This window comes from Eschrichtius robustus, chromosome 21 (genome assembly GCF_028021215.1).
Source record: "Eschrichtius robustus isolate mEscRob2 chromosome 21, mEscRob2.pri, whole genome shotgun sequence".
NCBI lineage: Eukaryota > Metazoa > Chordata > Mammalia > Artiodactyla > Eschrichtiidae > Eschrichtius > Eschrichtius robustus.
The window spans coordinates 17,596,309-17,618,369 of record NC_090844.1 but is presented as its reverse complement, the minus strand read 5'-3'; the positions used below and the strand labels follow the sequence as shown (position 1 = coordinate 17,618,369).

General features: G+C 37.6%; 1 protein-coding gene across 1 annotated transcript in view; it reads right to left on the bottom strand.

Annotated features, from left to right (window-relative positions):
• FGL1 (fibrinogen like 1) overlaps positions 1-11,636 on the bottom strand; it is a 33,691-nt gene extending 22,055 nt beyond the window's left edge. The window contains exons 1-2 of the mRNA XM_068532001.1: positions 11,558-11,636; positions 354-433 (exon numbers count right to left, since the gene is read on the bottom strand). Of these exons, the coding sequence (XP_068388102.1) occupies positions 354-416 (63 nt within the window). The 5' untranslated portion in view covers positions 417-433; positions 11,558-11,636. The remainder of the gene's footprint in view (positions 1-353; positions 434-11,557) is intronic.
• Positions 11,637-22,061: the final 10,425 nt, after the last annotated feature.

Here is a 22,061-nt window from a genome sequence, read left to right as displayed (position 1 = left end):
AGAGGCACGAGTTCATTGCAATTACTTTCAAATAATCTGTTTAGTTTACACTGACAATGTCCGATACTGGAAAGCTCAAGGTCAATTTCAAAGGACAGTTTTAAATTCTTAATATTATGTAACCACCCAAATAACCCCAGTAAATGAAAAAGATTTTACTTAGTGTGAATACTGATTTTTACTTAAAAAAAATTTTTTAAGCACTTAACAAGTGCCTATTATGTGGCGGGTGCTTTTTCATTTTCCCCCAGTTAAGTTTTTTCAGTGACAAGTTACTATAGACTTTCTGCAAAATAAAAGAAAATTCAGACCTCAGTGGGTATTTAAAACAATAGTTTTTGTAATGAGCTTACCCAGCTTTCCCTGCCCATTACCAGAAGAGTGGTGAGAAGGATGAAACTGATCATCTTCACCATTTTTCCCACTGAAAGAACTGCAAGAACAAAAAGAATTTCATAAACTTAATTTATTGTGAATTTTTCATGAGACCAATGCTGGCTTGACTCAGAGTGATCCAGGAGGTCAGACACAGTTCCAGGCTGTTTCTAATCTGAGAGTCGCCATGGAAATTCTCCTCGACTTTCCCAGGCTTACCCCCACAGAAGGATGCTCACTGTTACATTGTATAGAATTGAACCAGTTCCACAGCAAAAACAGAGGAACTCTGGCTCTTGGGAGTATGGAAGAGGCACAGGCTCTTTAAGCACAAAGACGTGGTTTCATATTTTGGCTCATTCAGTTCCTAGTTGTGTGACCTTAGGCAACTTACTATAAAATGCTCCTGATCTGTAAAACAGACATCATAATTCTCACCTTATAGGACCGTGGTCATTTTGTTGTAATATTTTCAAACACCTTAGCATATGATAAGTGCTAAATGAATAGTCACTCATTTTGTATATGGAACGTTTTTTATTTTGACAAAAAGGAAGAAAGAAAAAGAGTTACAACAAATAGAAGGTGATATGCATTATTTTTCTCAGTGTTTTAATGTATAGGCAGCTACCAAGATAATATAAAACTTTAAGCTCTCTTTAAAGTTGTAGAGGAAAATTAACTTTACCACTTCTTGAGATTATTTTAAAAATCAGTCTTGAAGTCATGAGTCTTGATGAAAAATTTTGTTCATCCTCAAAATAACTTCTGTATGCTGCCAGTGGTGAATTTTCATAAATTTTAGAAGCTAAGGAGCTTATTAGAAGGGCAGAAATACCTGCATAATCTTCAGACAAATTTATACCTATTTCTTTTTGCTAAAAAAAAGAACCAGAATCAACTGAATTATTTATTTGTCAGCCTATTTTTATTCTTATAAAATCTATGACCACTAGGTCCTTTTCATGTATCTCTTTCTCAATTTTTACGTAATTTAAAAAGTGGTTCCTAAACTTTGCTGTCCGTTGGGATCACTTGGGGAGCTTTAAAAATATTTCCACGTCCAGAAATTGAATCAAATGTCTAAAGGTGGAAGTCAGGGCTTAGAATTTTTAAAAGACTCCCAGCTGATTCCAATGTACAGCAAAATGAGAAAAGCAAGGATTTAGGGACTTAATAGACAATTTTTTTTTCAGTCTATACTAACAAAATACGTAGTTCTCAGTCCTTCTGGGGCCAAAAAAAAAAAAAGTTACAGAATGAGAGGGGCACTACTTAAATTCAGGGACAAATAGCATGCATGGGTGTCTTGGGAAGCACTGAAAGATATAATGTGAATTTCTTAAATATGTGAAATTTGTGCATTACAGAGAGTAATAAAGAGTCTCCTAGATAAAACCATACAATTTTACTTCACACAGTTTTACTTCTGGCTGATATATTTTTTTATTACATACCTAGCACTGTCCTAGGCTATGCATTTTATAAGCATTTTATTTAATCCTCAAATAACTCTATAAGGCAACTACTATTATCCTCATCATACAAATGGATAGATCAGAGAGCTTAAGTCACTGAAGGCCCAGCAATTGGGCTGAGGGCTTTCCACCTTGAAGGCCCGTGACCCCCAACCTGTATTCTGCATGGCCTTCCTTTCTATATACATATACACCTGTTATATATATATATATATATGGGGACACAGGCTGCACAGAGGTATAGAGGCCCTGCTACTTGGCTTTCTCCAGTGAACACCACTCTCACTCCTAAACATGGCTGTGACTTATTTGTTCCTAAGCCATGTGCTTCTGCAAAGGAACATTAGGTCAACCTGGCAGGAGAGGACAGGTCTCCTGCCAGGTTGACAGGAGAGGAGACAGCTGCACTAAACAGAAGCAGTCCTAGAGAATCGTGGCATCAGCAAGCATTTATTGATTATTGGCTATCTGCTCAGCAGTGTGCCACATGCTTTGGGAAAATAAAATATAGCTGCCACATCAAGGCAATGTTTTGGGGAAGAAATGAAAATAAATATTAAAAGGGAAATTAAAGACAACATAAATTTAATTACATGTATTATATTTCAATTTAATATACATTAAACCATATGTAATTAAATATAAAAACTAAATTTCTCCAGGTGACCTCTCAAGACAAAATTAATTACTTCCTCCACTGTGATCTCATACTATGTTTACAGACCAATATAGCATTCGTTCACTCAGTAAACACTGTTTGCTATGCTCCAGGCACTGTGCCAGGTGATGGAATTATCGTTTGATTTGTTTTTACATGTCTCTCTCCAACTGCTTCCTTTTGTCCATGCTATTTTGTTTAGAATAAGATTTTTGAAGGCAAAGGCCACACCTTGCTACAACTGTTGTATCCCTAGCATCTAACTTATTATGGCAACCCTAATAAAAGTTTAGTTATTGCCTCTGAAGAAAAATTTCCCCGAGAGGGAATATCTTTCTCAGAGGGAAAAATATGAGTTCCTTGCCATAAAGCTAGTCTGTTTGCAGTGACATACTTCCTCTCCTATGCTTATCCTTGTCAAGGGGAAAACGATGGGCTGAGTATATTTTTGAAAATAAGTGTTAAGAAGGAGTTAGGGACTTTGGGTTGGATTGAGCACATACATTTTTTTCTTTCTCACAAAACCCCACTAGGAAGGAGTAAAGAAAAATGGAAAAGACATGGATTGACAAGGTGGAAGAGAAAGGGAGAGGTGAAAACACCTGGCATGCAATGTCAACCAGATGACAAAAAGCACATGGGGGAATTGGCAGAGCTGCTAAAACTGAAGAGCAAGCAGCAGCAGCAGGGAGTACCACCAGAAACAAGCTAGGTTGCATTGCAGTATCCCAGATGGTGCTGGGTTGGAGGTGACCACTAGCTTGGAAGGCAGGGTGGAGGTGATGGGCTGATAGCTTCTCACCTAAACCCTGAACAGCCAGGTGAATAATGTTTTTCCCACCCCATCAGAAAATGAAAGGCTTCTTCTTTTTTTTTTCTTAATATTTTTTTAAAATTAATTAATTAATTTATTTTTGGCTGCATTGGGTCTTCGTTGCTGCACGTGGGCTTTCTCTAGTTGCGGGGAGCGGGGGCTACTCTTTGTTGAGGTGCACAGGCTTCTCACTGCAGTGGCTTCTCTTGTTGAGGAGCACGGGCTCTAGGCGCACGGGCTTCAGTAGTTGTGGAGCATGGGCTCAGTAGTTGTGGCTCGCGGGCTCTAGAGCGCAGGCTCAGTAGTTGTGGTGCACAGGCTTACTTGCTCCGTGGCATGTGGAATCTTCCTGGACCAGGGCTCGAACCCATGCCCCCTGCATTGGCAGGTGGATTCTTAACCACTGTGCCACCAGGGAAGCCCTGAAAGGCTTATTTCTATTAAGGTCGAACCAAAGAGACTCCAGGTAGCATGACCACAGGTACAATGGAGGTCAAAAGAGAGACACTGTTCTATAAGTTTGAGCCCTCCCCAGGTTACTTCCATCCTGGCAGCCAGATAGCCACGCAGCCAGCTCTAAACTCCTCCCATTACTTTCCAGGCCAGAGATTGTGGGATTCCTCTCTGGAGGAATGAATAGCCTCACAGAAAAGATCTTCAGAAGTTGACATTGGGAGATTCCCCAGCAAAAGAGCTATGTTCTTACCTGATCATTCTCCAAAGAAGCCCACCAGTTGGCAAGCTTCTTTTATGCACACAGGAAAGGTATAGGCACAATATTTTGCTTATTTCTTTTCTATCTGAAGGGAGGCTTATTTTAAATTACATTCTGTGTCCATATTTACTTAACAGTCTAAAGAGAAACACTTAAAGACCAAACTTTCTATATGACAACACTGGGCAGAAATCCATATGATAGCAATTAATTTACCATGAAAGTATACCATTTACTTGTTATCATTTAACCCTTTTATCCAACATTGTAGCATATATCCAGAGAAAACCATAATTCAAAAAGACACATGCACACCAATGTTCATTGCAGCACTATTTATAATAGCCAGGTCATGGAAGCAACCTAAATGCCCACTGACAGACAAATGGATAAAGAAGATGTGGTACGTATATATAATGGAATATTACTCAGCCATAAAAAGGAAAGAAGTTGGGTCATTTGTAGAGACGTGGATGGATCTAGAGACTGTCATACAGAGTGAAGTAAGTCAGAAAGAGAAAAACAAATATCGTATATTAACGCATGTATGTGGAATCTGGAAAAATGGTACACATGAACTGGTTTGCAGGGCAGAAATAAAGACACAGATGTAGAGAAAAAACGTATGGACAAAAAGGGCAGGAAAGTGGGGCGGGGGGGCAGGGGTGGTGGTGATGGTGGGATGAATTGGGAGATTGGGATTGACATATATACACTAATATGTATACGATAGATAATAAAAAAAAAATTAAAAATATCCAACATTGTAAACAAAATAACCAAAATACGCAGAAGGAAGTGAAGTGCTGAGTAGATTACACAGCTAAATGGACAAAGAAATTAGATAAAACACAAGAAGACATACAATTGTTCATTACAGAGAAGTTCCAAAGAGCATTTATAGACCCATTTTTTTTTCAGTAAGTCATCCTTTTATACATGCATATGATAAAGTTTGTAGCAACAGTTTAGGAAAACGGATATTTTACTCTATTATCCTAGTAGCTAGTTTTCTTTAAATTCAAGCATGTATTGTGTACCTGCTTTATGCCAGGTGCTATGTATACTAGATGCTTATACATATAGCTTATTTTAAATATATTTAATTATATTAAAAATATTAGCTTATATTAACATGTAGAGAAAATTAAGTTAATTATGGCATTTAAAATGTTTTCCAGTGTAAAATAGAGACCCCCACCCCCGCTCTGTGGGCTTTTAGAGGGGATAGAAGTGACGTGACAAGAAAAATGCAAGCAAACAGAAGTATAAACAAATTGAGAAGGAAGATGAATAGGCTTGCTATCAGTATCTTCTAATTGATAAAATAATCTTGGAATTCTATTAAAAACTCATCTAGGTAGCTTTTTTTTGTATGAAAGATAAAGTCAGAGCCCATTTGCAATGCAGTAGTCTCCTAAACTTTGCATTTGCTGACGCTGAGGTCATACCTACAAAATTAGCAAAATTTCAGGTTGAAATGAAAACCCTAATCCAAGACATCTGATGTTATAATCAAACACATTTTCATCCTGATCCTGGGGGTAGTTTCACGTTTCTTTTGTCTGGGAGTTCTTGGAAAGATCTGCCATTATCATCGGTCCGTCTGTCAAGACTCTATTTGTAAAGAAAGAGCTTGCAGAAGAATAAATTCTCACTACAATTATGACAATTTAGGTATATATGGAATGAAGACATTTCCACCTTTCCTGTTAGGCATAGCAGTCAAACACTGCTATAGTAAGACTTATTTTCTTTAGATTTAGCTATACCAGTTGTCTAATCTTGTTCATTTAGACATAATTATATGCAATTAAGGCCTAATAAAACACAACAAATCTCTGAAAAATGTGCCTCCTTTCCTCCATCAGAATGAAAGATAGAAAAAAAATGAGGAAAAACAAAAGAGAAAGAATCCAATTACGTTCAATGTCTGTATTCCATAAATCCCATTACAAAAAATATGTATATGTTGTCAAAGTATCTACTGTTGTCTGTACTAAATGTCAATGATTTTGAGTAGTATTTCACTGTAAACTTATCACTGATCTTTTTCCTAAGAAGAGCTGAGATGGTGACCAGTGCTCTCTAAAGGTCATAAAGAACAAAAAGCTATTTGTCTTGTTTATGAATTATATGCAGTACTTTTCTACTTGAATCATAAATATCTTCAGTGTTTTCTGCTACATTGACCAGCTTCTGAATTATCTATCCTTTTTCAAAATAGAAAATGCAAGTACCCTTTGACTTTAATACTATCACTAATTCTCTCCGTTAACATGTTTTTCAATACTATGTAAAATTGTGATTTATAAAGGCTAATTTTAAAAAGAAAAATGAACAAACCTCCATACTGTGAAAACGCAGATATAACAGAAAGCAGGGACTTGAACAGATAGTTGTACACCAATGTTTACAGCAGCATTATTCGCAATAGCCACAAGGTAGAAACAACCCAAATGTGTATCGACAGATGACCAGATGAACAGAAGGACATATATACGCACAATGAAATATTAACTTGAAACTAACACAATATTGTAAATCAACTACACTTCAAAAAAACAGAAAAAAAACCCAACAACAAAAAAAGTGTTAGCTTCCAGAGACGGGGGATGGAGTAGAAGGAATGAGCCCAGGGACAGCCGATTTTCATCATAAGCCTCTCTGTATTATTTGACGTTCTTTAACTATGTACACTTTGATACACATTTTTAAACATCAAATTTTAAAACTCCATGATTTAATTTACATATGTAGAGGATTTTCAGACATGAAAATCCCTGACATGATTTTAAGTATCTTTAACTGTCATTATCTAAAATTATTTTAAAATAACAACATTGGGGCTTCCCTGGTGGTGCAGTGGTTAAGAACCCGCCTGCCAATGCAGGGGACACGGGTTCGAGCCCTGGTCTGGGAAGATCCCACATGCCGCGGAGCAACTAAGCCCGTGCGCCACAACTACTGAGCCTGTGCTCTAGAGCCCGTGAGCCACAACTACTGAGCCCACGTGCCACAACTACTAAAGCCCACGCGCCCAGAGCCTGTGCTCCGCAACAAGAGAAGCCACCGCAATGAGAAGCCTGCGCACCGCAACAAAGAGTAGCCCCCGCTCGCCACAACTAGAGAAAGCCTGTGCGCAGCAACGAAGACCCAACGCAGCCAAAAATAAAAAAAATAAATTAAATAAATAAATTTAAAAAAAATAACAACATATTACCACAAACTGGGTGGCTTAAAATAACAGAAGTTTATTGTCTCACATTGTGGAGGATAGAAATATGAAGTCAAGTCAGCATGCCTATGCACCCTTCAAGAAGCTCTAAGGAAGAATCAATCCTTCCCTGCCTCTTCTAGCTTCTGGTGGTTGCCAGCAATCTTTGGCGTTCCTTGGCCTGTGTCAACATAACTCTACTCTCTGCCTCCGTCTTCACATGGCTGTCTTCCCTTTGTATGTCTCTGTGTCCAAATTTCTCGCTTAATACAAGGACCCCAGTCATTGGATTAAGGTTCCAATATGACGTATTGTAATTTGATTACGTCTCCAAAGACCCTATTTCCAAATAAGGTTACACTCACAAGTAACGGGATTTAGAATTGAACATATCACTTTAGAAGACACAATTTAACCCAGTACAGGTACTCAACAAAATATTTGTTGAATGGATGAGAAGAAAAATTGTGAACCTAAGTTACAATTTTAGAACTTCCCAGTATCTGTTACTGCAATTTTATAGTTGTTTACTAGAGACCGAATTCAGTTGGTCTGCTGAATTTATTAGATGTCCCTGTCAGATTCCCTACATCATCTCCCTACTCCCAGTAACAACTAGAAACACTTAACAAACTATGCCTTTCATAAAGTTTTTATTGATTTGCAAATATGACATTGCAGTGTGTGATAGCTTAAAAAGAGTTACTTTTAAAAGAGATATTTGGACTTATAAAATCCCCAAAGGAAAAAAAAAATTAACTGAAAACTTAATACCTAAAATATTTAAAATTTGGCTCTTAATGGGCTAAAGCTATTATCATACCTATCTCATAATAAATTATTAGTTTGACTCATTTTTCAGTTGGTAATAAATATATTTCTTGAGCAAAATTACAACAGGTATGCTCCTATTTAAAAGAAAATCTCATTTGTATCCTTAAGGTCATTTATTATTTAATTTTAAAATTTACCATGAAGTTCAAGTAGCAAAAAGTAAAACAAGGGCTTCCCTGGTGGCGCAGTGGTTGAGAATCTGCCTGCCAATGCAGGGGACATGGGTTCGAGCCCTGGTCTGGGAAGATCCCACATGCCGCGGAGCGACTAAGCCCGTGAGCCACAATTGCTGAGCCTGCGCGTCTGGAGCCTGTGCTCCGCAACGGGAGAGGCCACGATAGTGAGAGGCCTGCGCACCGCGATGAAGAGTGGCCCCCACTTGCCGCAACTAGAGAAAGCCCTCACACAGAAACGAAGACCCAACACAGCCATAAATAAATAAATAAATAAGTAAATAAATAAAATTTAAAAAAAAAAAAAAAAAAGTAAAACAAAACAAAACAAAAAAACCCTCCACATAACGGAGGTTTCTTAACATGTAATCAACTACACAGTCATAAACATATAAAGTTTTTTAATGTTACAGAAAATAAGAAGCAAGATAATTGTTTTATTATAAGCAAGCAAAAGAAAATAAAGACAGAAAATAGATGTTTTTTTAAAACACATAAAAGAGATTTTTGAAGTAGAAAGTATTATCCCATGAGGTTAGAACACACAATCAAAATATAATTAAAGGAAGTGAGATCATCCAGTTGAACACTGCCAACGTTTGAGGAAGCAAGGCTCAGAGAGGGCATATCATCTGCCTAAAGAAATAAAATAGACCCTCCTAGAGTAACAAAAATAAAAACAAAATTAAACAAATGGGACCTAATTAAACTTAAAAGCTTTTGCTTTTAAGCAAAGGAAACCATAAACAAGACGAAAAGACAACCCTCAGAATGGGAGAAAATATTTGCAAACGAAGCAACTGACACTTATTTGTGGAATCTAAAAAAAATGATAAAATGAACTTATTTACAAAACAGAAACAGACCCACAGACATAGAAAACAAACTTATGGTTACCAAAGGGGAGAGGGGTGGGGACAAATTAGGAGTTTAGGATTAACATATACACACTATTATATATAAAATAGATAAACAAAAAGGACCTACTGTATAGGTAGGTCCTTGTTTTATATATATCTCTCTATATATAACTGAATCACTTTGCTATACACTAGCAACTAACACAACATTGCAAATTATACTTCAATAAAAAATTATGTTCTTATATCTATATCTGAATCTGGCTCTTGCATGAGCGAAAGTGTGTATTAAAAGTGCTCTGGGAGAGCTTCCCTGGTGGAACAGTGGTTAAGAATCCTCCTGTCAATGCAGGGGACACGGGTTCAAGCCCTGGTCTGGGAAGATCCCACATGCCGCGGAGCAACTAAGCCCGTGCGCCACAACTACTGAGCCTGCTCTCTAGAGCCTGTGAGCCACAACTACGGAGCCCACGTGCCACAACTACTGAAGCCCGCATGCCTAGAGCCCGTGTGCCGCAACAAGAAAAGCCATCCAATGAGAAGTCCGTGCATCACAATGAAGAGTAGCCTCTGCTCCCCGCAACTAGAGAAAGCCCGCACAGCAATGAAGACCCAAGGCAGCCAAAAAACAAAAAAAGTGCTCTGGGAGATGCTGGGAAATTATATTATATACAGATTGCAATGCATTATGTTTGGTAGAAGATAAAGGGGCAGGAACTTGCCTGGTGGTGCAATGGTTAAGAATCCGCCTACCAATGCAGGGAACACGGGTTTGAGCCCTGGTCCCAGAAGATCCCACATGCCGTGGAGCAACTAAGCCCGTGTGCCACAACTACTGAGCCTGTGCTCTAGAGCCCATGAGCCACGACTACTGAGCCCACGTGCCACAACTACTGAAGGCCGTGTGCCTAGAGCCCATGCTCTGCAACGAGAGAAGCCACCTCAATGAGAAGCCCGTACACCACAACGAAGAATAGCCTCCATTCACCACAACTAGAGAAAAGCCCACGCGCAGCAACGAAGACCCAATGCAGCCAAAAATAAATAAATAGATAAATAAATATATTAAAAAGGAAAGAAAGAAAATAAAGGGACAGTGAAAAGCTTTGGCAGGTTTCTCTTGCCATTGAATTTCCAATTCATTGCCGTTTTAATAATCAAATCTGATCTTTCCCAGAGAAAGGAGGCAGCCTCTAGTCTGGCAGATCCTTAAACAATAAGGCATTTCAAAATGTTATTATATATATTTAAAAGTCATTATATTAACTTGATCATCTTTAGAATAATTCCTGAGAATATCTTAAGTCTTTTAAAATTCCCCAGTGCCTCCATTAGTAATTCCAGCCATCTTCTATAATATTGAAGAAATGTTTAGGTATAAGAAACTTGCTTTGAAATTCTGATCTCCATCATTCATCATAGTAAACTATCATTATTCTGCAAACCTGGATTGTGGTGAAGTTATATCAGATTACTTCACTCCTCACTATACAACTAGTTGTATTTATTTTACAATATTTTTGCTTTGGGTTATCTCAAAATTTTAATTATTATAAAATTAAAATAGTTTTCAAATGGCTATTCTTTGATGTACTGTATCATTTGATATAAATTGTTCTAAGTGTAAGTCCATTTTTTTCCCAATAAAATCTTTGAGTTTAATTGATTATAGTAAATTAAATATAAACACAAAAATTTTAAGTTTGGGACTAAAAAGTTCTACAGCTGACATGTAACTTTTAAAAACACAATTACCAAACACAAGTACATTACTAGCATGTAATGGTAATTCAAAAATGGTATGTTTTAAGTGAGCTATTATGAAAGGATACAGATAAAAGAAATTAAAAGGAAGAAAAAGTTACTGAAGGAAGCATATTTAATAAGTTAGCATTCACAAATGGTAATGTGTAAAACATATTAATGTGTCTCATATTAATGGAAGACAGTTAAAATTACCCATAAACACAGACTTAGAGACTCCTTTTGGGTTATTTTCTTCTAATTTTTTCCCTTTTTCTGGTAATGGAATACAACAGTATCTTTGTTACTTATCTCAAGAATTTACACTCAATGAAAGCTTTAAAAAGCCAAGTAAGTTTGATTCCCAAAAGAAAGAAATAAAGAAGAACATTTCTGAAGTTTTTACTTCTGAAGAGGAAATTATAACATCATCCATTTTATTTTCCATTTTGTATATTAAAACTGCAAATCTTTTTATTTACATCAAATTCTCATCCAATTCATTCAAAATGTACCAGGAATGGAAAGGAGATGTAATTCTAAATCTCTTTTCCAAGTGGCAGAAGCGGCCGTCTCTCTAATCAACCTAACCTTTCTCAAGAGCCAACAGTTGTTTCTCGAGTTATGCTTAATATCATACCTAGGAAAGCATTACCACAATTATGTCAAAAGTGCAGAGAGGTTAAATACCTTGCCTAAAGTCACAAAGGAGTCAGAGACACAGCTTAGGCGAGGTCCAGCCACTCTGTCTCCCAGGCTCCTCTAACTGCATTCAGACTTTGTAATTGCTTCCCTGTTATTTGATTAGAAATAGGGACAGTGTTGATTCTGGCTTTAGTCCAGAAACAAATAGATGAGGAAATCAGTTTAACTGGAAGGAAAACTAAAAGAGGGAATTCAAGGACAAATCCCAGTACTCTAATATTTTTCTTTTTTTCTCCTATTTGAATGAATTTTTACTAAAAATCCAATAATATATCTTTATAAAAACATATCTCTGATTTTTTAACCTCTTACTATTGTGCTCATCCAGAGAATTTTTGTATTTTGATTAACTTCAGTAATGTTCACTTGAAGATTAAGTAAAACCAAAGTTTGGTTGAAGCTTTACTTTCTGGTACTAACGATAATAAAATTTTACCTATAAAGATACGGATTAAAATTTCATTTCAACTACAATATGGAGAGAAGTCAAATTTTTCTTAGTTATAAAAATGTGGCAAGTTAATAATTGTCAAGATGAAACAGTCAGTTTCTTTGATCTTTAAGAAAAGCAAAAATATTCCCTGAGGTGCAAAATTGTGAAATTTATCTGTAAGCATCAATTATCCTCTGATCGAGCTGTTCCTTTTGTTTTAAAGTGTAGAGGATTTTCTAATGTGTAAGACGTTAGCTCCATTAATCATATTGCACAATAGTTTCAGACTGGAAACCCAGGTTCATCGTTTCTTTTTTCATTCTGATGTAACTCACGCTGTTGTTTGCTGTTTGTTCTGTGATCCCTATTTATTAACTCAGATTCCAGTAAAAAGTTGTTTTTCTCTCTGTTCTTTGTTGTTTTCTGGACTAAAGTATTGCTGGTGTTTGGACTTCCCATTAAGCATTTTCTCATCATTCACTCAGAAATTTTCAAGTTTATTAAGGAAAACATAATCCTGATGATTTACTGGAAAGAAAAAGTCAACTAGGTTGGAGTGATTTACACACATGGGATAAGTGGAAATTACACATTTACAATAATGAATTCAAGCTGCCGCTGTTAAATTTCAAAAGCAAAGGTATGGGATTATTTGGCTGATTTGATAATTACCTCTGGTAAAATGCAGTATTTTGAAATACAGACCTATTTTTTTCCTCTTTGTATCCTTTTTGCCTCGTTCCCATTCAAGCATTTAGTAAACCCTGAGCTCACGTCCTCAGAGGAGGGACCTATAACTGTATGTCCCAGTAACAGCAGCTATCACACGTGGCACCCTTATGTACCAGACGTGGTAAATATACTAACTCATTCAGCGCCAACAGCCCCATCAGTGGGTACTGTTACTATCCCCATTTCACAAATGAGGAAACCAAGGCACAGAGGTTTAAGTAACTTGCCCAAGGTCAAGTTACAATTAGCAAGAGGTAGAGCTAGGATTCAAAGGCAGTCTGGCTCAGAATCTGTGCTCTTTACCGTTAAAAATGATCAATGCTATCTGTCAAGGATTCGAGCAGCACCATGGCCTCAGGAGAAACCTGGGAAAAGCTAATCAGACCATAAGGACAGAATCTAGGGTCAATGTTCTGTGAAGGTGTGCCAGAACCTGAACTTCTTGGGAGGAATGTTAGTACTGCAGTCCATGGATGCATTGTCAGAGCATCAGGAAAGGTCAGATTTGTGTCCTTGCACAATTGTACCAAAGCTATGAAATGAGAATGAGACCTCAGCTCACTGGCTGACAGAAGCATGAGAAAACAACGAGACAAGACGAGCAGGTGGGATCCAGTGTTTGAGGAGATGGGCCAGAAACAGAATGGTTGGGATGCATACTGTAAGGCATGCCTGCTTTTTTTCTTTCTTTCTTTCTTTCTTTTTTAAAAATTGAAGTATAGTTGCTGTACAGTATTATATATTATAGGTGTACAATATAGTGATTCACAATTTTTAAAGGTTATACACCAGTTACAATTATAAAATATGTGCCATAGTCCCCATGTTGTACAGTATATCCTTATAGCTTATTTTATACCTAATAGTTTGTACCTCTTACTCCCCTACCCAATATTGCCCCATCCTCTTCCCTCTCCTCACGGGTAACCACTAGTTTGTTCTCTACATCTGTGAGTCTGCTTCTTTTTTGTTATATCACTAGTTTGTTGTATTTTTTAGATTCTACGTATAAGTGATATCAGACAGTATTTGTCTTTCTCTGTCTGATTTATTACACTTAGCATACAGGGCTCAGCTTCTCAAAGGGGCTTCACTGAGCAGCACAGTGAGCTCATTAGGCTTACATCTTAACTTAGCTTGTCTAGAAGTTGGATTTTACACATTTACCCTAAGTGATTATTTTCTGGAGAATGGACTCATACTTAACAGTTTCTCAGGGATATATAAAACAGAAAAGTGAAATTATTAATTTAGGAAAAGAGAATTGCTTGGTAAGATAACCCGTTTAGGAATTTGCATAGAGGACTTCCTCATGGTGGACAAAATTGCCCCAGAGCAAATCAAGCAAAAGGAATTTTGATGAACAAAGAACATGAATAAAGAGCATTGGACTTAGAGGCTTTTTTTTTTTTTTTTTCAAAGTAAAGTAATTAGATAAACTTTTCTTCTCTGACCCGAGAATATTTCCATTGGATAACAGGTACAGTTGCACCAAGATCAGGTCACTCTGGCTCCCAGACAAGATTAGATGAGCATCGACAAATTTTTTCCTTCTCCTTTTGGAAGGCCATATTCAGAGAAGCTTCTCAACTAATACATCAGTTATAACACAGTTGTCATCCAAACCCTCTGGACTCTGTATTGTGTCTGCCCCTTACCTGATACCTGACCCAGTCCCAGGAGGAAGGTTGAATTCCAGGTCTCCCCAACTCCAGTCCGCTCCTGCCTGCAGCAGTGAACATGTCTGTTCTCAGCCCCATCATGAACTAGACAACTGATCGTGTATCCTTTAGTGTATTCTACCAGCAAACATTTCTGATGGTTATATTTTCCAACCTTGACTCCCAGTGAAGGGGGAGACACCTTTTATGGGACTTATAAAATCCTGTGCTCTGAATACAGTGATCACATTTTAAACTTAAAAATGTGACTTTTATCAAAATATTTAGGATGGAACATATTTTAAATATCAAGGAAAGAGGTTAACAAGACTAGTCTTCATTTCAGGCAACTAACAGAGCTTCCTCAGGTGGAGGTTATGAAACTCCTAAATATATAAACTTCCTAAAATGTTGGTTTAGATATCATCTCATATGGAGTCCTGAAAGGATATAAAACATTCTCATGTAGCACAAGTCTGAGAAATTACTATGGAAAAGCATTTTAAAATTAGTAAGACTAAACCAATTTCACTGGTGAGTCACCCTACCCATTCCTATTGTCTATGTAACCAGTAAAAGTTTAAATTAATAGATGCTCAATAAACGGGTCCTGAATTAATTAATCCATGTCATGTCAATATGAATGGTATGGTCAAGGGAATAAAAGCGTTTTACTGAAGACTGAGAGAACTGCATTAATTTCCAAGCTCTGTCATGGCTCATTCTATGCTCCTGAGCAAGTCATTGCTCCTCTCTGAACCTGTCTTCTCATCTGTGAAAAAAGCTATTGGATCTAATGGTCCCTACGATCCACTCCCACTTTTAAATTCTTCCTTTTTGCTTATTTATTATTATCTACAAGAAACCTTCCTAGAACGTATTATGAAAGAGGATTAAGTTTTATATCAAAGTTAGGAAAGTTCATGGATAACTAGGCAATGCTGGTAAGTATGTGTAACGGATGAGTAAACTAGGTTGGAACTGAGACTTGGGTAGAGAGTCCTGTGGAATTAGGGATCCCCTTCATAGCTCCTCTGGGGCTCAAAACAGATAATCACAAAGCTGCTGTAATTATCCAGTTGGAAAACCTATATTATTACCTAAAAAATCTAGTTGCTTTGCTCTGTTCCTGGCCAACTCCTAGAGTTCTGGGACCATGGTGGTCTTGAAATGCTGCTGTTACTACCAGGCAGATTTCAAAATGTTAAGTGGTGGTTGTAGGAAAAGGCCACTTTCTTCTTCCTTAACCTAATCTAGACTTGGACACAAGCCCCTTCCCTGAAACCCCAACAAAAGCATTTGATAGGCTGTGATGTTTGCAAAACTTCTGAAACATTGGGGATAATGGAAAGAAATTACAATGCAGAGAAGGAAAATGTAAACAGGAATATTAGCTATGACTATTCTCTTCTCCATAGAGGTCTCCCATGGGCCATCTCTCCCCTTATTAATGGACCCAGACTACTGACATGTTGAAGGAATTACATAACCTCCCATGCACAGAATGTCCTTGGTCATATCCTACCCTTAATTCCTCTCTTGCTTTATAAGAAGGGAAAAAATTTCTATATCCCCAGCCAATAAAGTACTAACCACTACTGATTCTTTACCTACAATTAAGACAACAATTTATAGATTATGCAGAAAAATTTTGCTTTTTTTCCCACAAACTTTCCACTTCAGAATATAATCTGTGTTATATTTTGCATAATAAAAGCTCATTAAAGTATCACCCACGGAGAAAAAGAAAAGTTTTCTCCAAAGATAAATAATGGTTCTGCTCCTAGCTAAACAAAAAAATTGTCACCAAAATCTTCTTGTTAAGTATGGTGGATTGACCACACATTTTAATATGTGCTTCCTCCTCAAATCCCTTTAAAATGACAGCAAAGAAATAAAAAGGCATAAACCTACAATGTCAAAGCAAACAGGAATGATATTGAAGAGATAAGAGAGTACAACAACTTATTGGAAGAGATTTTAGAGGAACCACAAAATTCAAGAGTGACTGTCAAGGCTGAAAATAAGGAGATTGGTAAAATAATATAAAAAGTGTTGTTGGACCCTATAGCCTCTTCCCCAGCCCATGTAACTCCTACCCTCTTTATTCATACACTACCTACCACTTGCCCATTTTTTATTCCTAAGAGAATTTGGTCTGGAACTTATTTTCATTTAGGGATAGTAGGAATGTTGAAAGGTAGGAGCCACAACAGAGAAGTTAAAATAAAGCATGTATAGAAAAAGTACAACCAGGCACCTCTTTCAAACAAGATTGCTGTCAGGCAGGCTTGTATTTCCTGGCAGGAGACAGGGTTCTTCTTGGGAGAAATGGAATGGCCCCACAAGAAAAAAAATTAAGGATACTAAAATATAATGCTCCCTCCACAGACATGCCAGCTCACCACTTAACCATATATTGAATCTCTCCAGTCCACAAACTCTACCCATGAACATTAAGCTAGCTTTCCGTTAGCTTTGTTGGTGCCTCACATAGAGATAACCAAGGATCACCAGATATTTGAAGAATGTCTCCAATATGAAAAACAGAGATAAAAACAAGGGAAGAAAAAAATAAAAATGGAACCCAGGGAATACAGAATACTGGGGGCCAGGCAGTGTTCTAGATGCTGGGGAAATTGTAATGAACAAAACAGACAAAAGTCTCTGCCCTCATAGAGCTTACATTCTAGCAGAAAGGGGGAAGTAAACATTAAACGAAATAAATAGATTTGTTAGAAAGTGATGTCTGCCATATACTGTGAAGAAAAATAAGTCAGTGGAGAGGCTTAGTGAGTGGCTAGGGGAAAGAGAGGCAAATTAAGAAAGTAAATCATGGGGATATCTGGGGACAGAGGGAGGAAGGAAGCAGTCCAGGCAGAGAGACTAGGTAGTGCAAAGGCTATGAGGCCGAAGTGTGTCTGAATTTCTGAGGAATAGCTAGGAAGCAAGCAGTCAATGTGTTCAGAGAGATAACAGAGATCAGATTATAGACAGACTACTAGTCTGTTGAAAGGAATTTGACTTTTACTTTGAGTGATGGGCAAGCCGCTGAGGTATTTTTGAACCAAGAAATAATATGATGTGACCTACATTTAAAAGAAAAGACATATTTGGGGGACACAAGAGTGGAGGTAGAGAGACCAGTAAGAGACTAGAGGAATACTCCAGGCAAGAAATGATGGCAGGTCAGAACAGGATGCTAATAGTGGAGGTGAAGAGGAATGGATATAATTTGAAAGTAGACGAATGATTTCCTGACAGTTTGAATGTGAGTTGTGAGAGAAAAAAAGTAGTCAAAGATGACTTCAAAGTTTCTGGTCTTAGCTACCTGAAAGATGGACATGTCAATAAGCTGAGGTGGGGAAGAATGAAAGAATGACAATTTGGAGCAAGGAGGAGAGATCAAGAACTCTATTTTGGAAACGGTAAGTTTGAGATGACTGTTGAACATGCAAGGAAAATGTCAAGAAGGCACTTGGATTACAGAGTCTACAGTTAGGGGAAAATATATATTTTAAAGTCAGTACCATAAAGAATGGTATTGAAAGTTATAAGATGAATGAGGACAGCAAGGATGTAGTACAGATTCAGAAGGGAAGAGGTAAAAATACCGAGCCCTGGGGTAATCCAATGTTAAGAAGCTGGGGAGATGAGGCACAAAGAGCAAAGAATAGCAGAAAGGAGTTGTCAGTGGGGTAGGAGGAAAACCAGGAATGAGCGACGTCCTAGGAACCAGGTGAGAAAATGCTTCAAGGAGAAGGGAGTCATTCATGTGTCTAGCAGATAAAGTAACAGGAGGACTGAGAACTGATCCTTGGATGAAGAAACATGAAGGTCCTTGGAGACTGTGACAAGGTCAGTTTCAGTGGAATGGTGGGGTGAAAGCCTGGTCAGAGTGAGTTTAAGAGAGAATGGGAGGGGATAAATTGGACATAGCTAAAAAGAAGTACAACTGCTGTAATGGGAAGTAAAGAAAAGGTTTTGTTTTATTTTTTAAGGTGGGAGATGTCTGCAGAAGAAAACGCCTTCCAAACTATATTTAGTATTATCAGAAAAGTAAGAAACAATACTGGAATGCTGTTATTTTTATTTAAAAAGGAACAATTAGCACAAAGCAATAAAAGCTCAAAGAAATTAAATGAAATAGTCAAAATTAAACAAACTTCACTGAGTGGATTAGAATATATATTCAAGGAAACCTCCCAGAAAGTAGAATAAAAATACAAGGGTAGTAAAATAGGACAGAAAAGATAAGAAAATTAGAGGTATAATTTTAGGAAGTCAAGCATGTACCTAACAGAACTTTCAAAGAGGAGATAGAACAAATGGAGAGTGAATTATCAAAGAAACAATAGAAAAATAATTCCCAGAACCGAAGGAGTTGAAGTTGAGTTTATTTAGTGTCCAGCACAACGACTTTTAAAAACAAGACAAAAAACACCCACCCCTTGGGCAAATCATGATAAAAATTTGAATAACAGTGTTAATGAAAAGTTGCAAAAAGCTTTCAGAAGTGAAATCACATAAAAAGTACTGAGACTCAGAATGGCATCATGCTTCTCCACAGAAAGAATGCCTTAAAAATTCTGAGGGAATTTATATTTTCCATATCAGGACTCTACACTGCCAAGCTAGCAATCAAGTGTGAAGTGTGAATACAGCCATTTCAGACGTGCAAGAACTAAAAAAACAAAAACGAAAACAGCAAACAAACAAAAAACTGCCTTTCTGAGAAAGAGTCTGACAATATGATCTAGAAAAATAAGGGTGAATGAAGATCAATACATCAGAAGACAAAGAAAAGGAACAAAGAAAAAGGGTTCATTTCCCAGAAATCCCTTTCCCTTGCCAGAGTTGGGATTCTTGTGGGAGATTTGGAGGGCAGAAATGAAGCGGCAGCCTTTGTAGCTCTCACATGCTGTTGCCTATCTGTTGGCTCATCTCACTGGCATAAGATCTCTGCCAGGCCTGCAGCTGCCCCGCCTCCCCTGGATCTTCCTTCAGCACATGACAAAGGGTTCAGCTTCTACAGGACAGCCGCAACACCCAGGTCAGAGGCAACAAGAACTGACACAGCTTGCAGTCCGTCCTCATGGGCTCCAGCTCCTGCTTCCCGTACAGCCATCTACCCTTTTCACTCACCTACCCTCCATCCTTCAAACTCCTCCGGCATCTTATGTTAAGAAAAAGGCCTTTGAGAGACCCACAGTAGCCTAAGGTCATTCCTTATATATCCTAGAGGCTCTGATTCCCTGACTGAACTCTGTTATATACAGGATCCCAAACAGGAAAACCGAATGCCAGAGAAGGAGTTTTTCAAATGCACTGTTGTTTCCTGGAGGACTCACTGGCCCTCTTGGCTGGCTACATGAAGCACGTAAAAAGTAATCTTAATAGACATTGGACAGATCTCCCAAAATGTATAGCTTCAGGTCCCACAAAACCTGTATCCTCCCCTGCTTACCAGTTAAGATAAAATGAAATGCTTATTTACTACTCTTCTTTTCAGAGGTTTCTTGCCTATCTGAAATTTTTTCTCTCTGGTATCTAACCAACTCTAAATTAGTTGCCTAACAGGGCAAAGTGCAAAAGATGTTTTCTTATTCAATTTATTTTCCCTGTAAAGAGTAAAAAGAGCTCTGGGCAAGGAATGTTTGTTTTTCTTTCGACATGTATGCAAGGACTTCAGAATTGCATATATTTTATGCTTCTGAAGAATAACATCTTTCTTATTAAAGAAGAATCTCCCTATAAGATCACATCATTAAAAAAAAAACAATTGCAACCAAATAAATATTAAATTCTAATAGAAAACAGATTTTTTACACTAAATACATGAAGAAGAAATTCAGCTATATTGTGTAAAAATATGTGGAGAAAAAAGAAAACAAGAGCTCATGTTAAGTAAAACCACATTTTAAAATATGCCTTTAGACCCAAGGAAGATGGGCGGTAACACAAGCGTCTGCTTTCACTCTACTCCCCAGTATGACTTCTCTGCTTTCTTTGATAAATTTGCTATACATCTTTTTCATTCAGGTACCTAAATCCAATTTCTACGTGTGCTTTTTTCCTCCAGTTTTTAGATTCTTAAAATATTATCTCCTCTTAAAACATCATCCAACTAATTGGAAAACACACGATGATTCATACTTTTATGACCACAACTAAAAGTGGAATTCCCAGAGTTGTTAGCTATCCTGACAGAATTTCTGGACACTAGCAGAAAATTTAAAAACATGTTATTGACAGAAGTGTATTTGTACATTGGAATTTAAAATTTGTCCTTGGGACTTCCCTGGTGGTGCAGTGGTTAAGAGTCCGTCTGCCAATGCAGGGGACACGGGTTCGATCCCTGGTCCGGGAAGATCCCACATGCCGCGGAGCAACTAAGCCCGTGCACCACAACTACTGAGCCTGCGCTCTAGAGCTCGTGAGCCACAACTACTGAGCCCACGTGCTGCAACTACTGAAGCCCACACGCCTAGAACCCGTGCTCCGCAACAAGAGAAGCCACAGCAATAAGAACCCCACACACCGCAACGAAGTGTAGCCCCTGCTGGCTGCAACTAGAGAAAGCCTGCACACAGCAACAAAGACCCAGTGCAGCCAAAAATCAATCAATCAATAAAACTTAAAAAATAAAATTTGTCCTTATTTTTCATTCAGCTTTTAATATTTTTTATTTCTTAGAAAAAAAATAAGACATCCTAAATATAATGCTCTAAGATAGTTCATTTAATTTTTTTGGTCGCACAGCTTGCGGGATCTTAGTTCCCAGACCGGGGATCGAACCCGTGCCGCCTGCAGTCGAAGCAAGTCCTAACCACTGGACCCCCAGGAAATTCTGAGATATAGTTTCTTACTTTCACTTCAAAATAACTACATAATGCTGAGAAAAAAAGTTTTATTGTGCACAATTACACACACATTCTGATTCATTGTTTGGTTAGCCCACATAAGTTTCATTACAATGAATTTATTTTTCTGCATGTGCATTTGAGACCAGAAGCTGGAATATTAAACTTTTAAAATTTACATTTAAAAATTTTACATTTGCACGTGGATGACTTTACCAATAACTAGGACTACCTCAAAAACAAAGGATAGATGTCCACACACGTGCATGACCAAGAGTACACACCAAAGTGATTCTCTAAGATTGAAGTGTTTTCCCGTTTCCTCCTTAGAAATATTGAGGGAAAATTCTAGAACTTTTAGATTAGACTTTTTGTCCCTACCTCTAGCAATCAAAGATTATGAAATATTAAAACCTAATCTCAGAGTAATCCACTTTTTGTTTTTGCTTATAAGCTAAAGAAATAAATTTATACAGTCATCTTGAGCAAAAATAAATAAATAAAATAAACAATTGAATTTATTACAGGGATACTAAGGTAAGTAACAGAATCAATAACAGACTGCCACAAAAAACCTGAGGAAGGCAGAACATGCACTGCTCCAAAATGCTCAGCAAGAGGAGTTATTGGATCTCTTCTGTAGTGTGCACCCTTAAAACGATTTAATTTCAGTGGAAGTTTAGCCCCTGTGTCTTTCCATACAAATTCCACATCCCTGGGAGAGAGAATCCAATTAGCCTAGTCACTTATATATCAGCGTACACCTAGACATATAGCACCCACACATCGGGGCTATATGC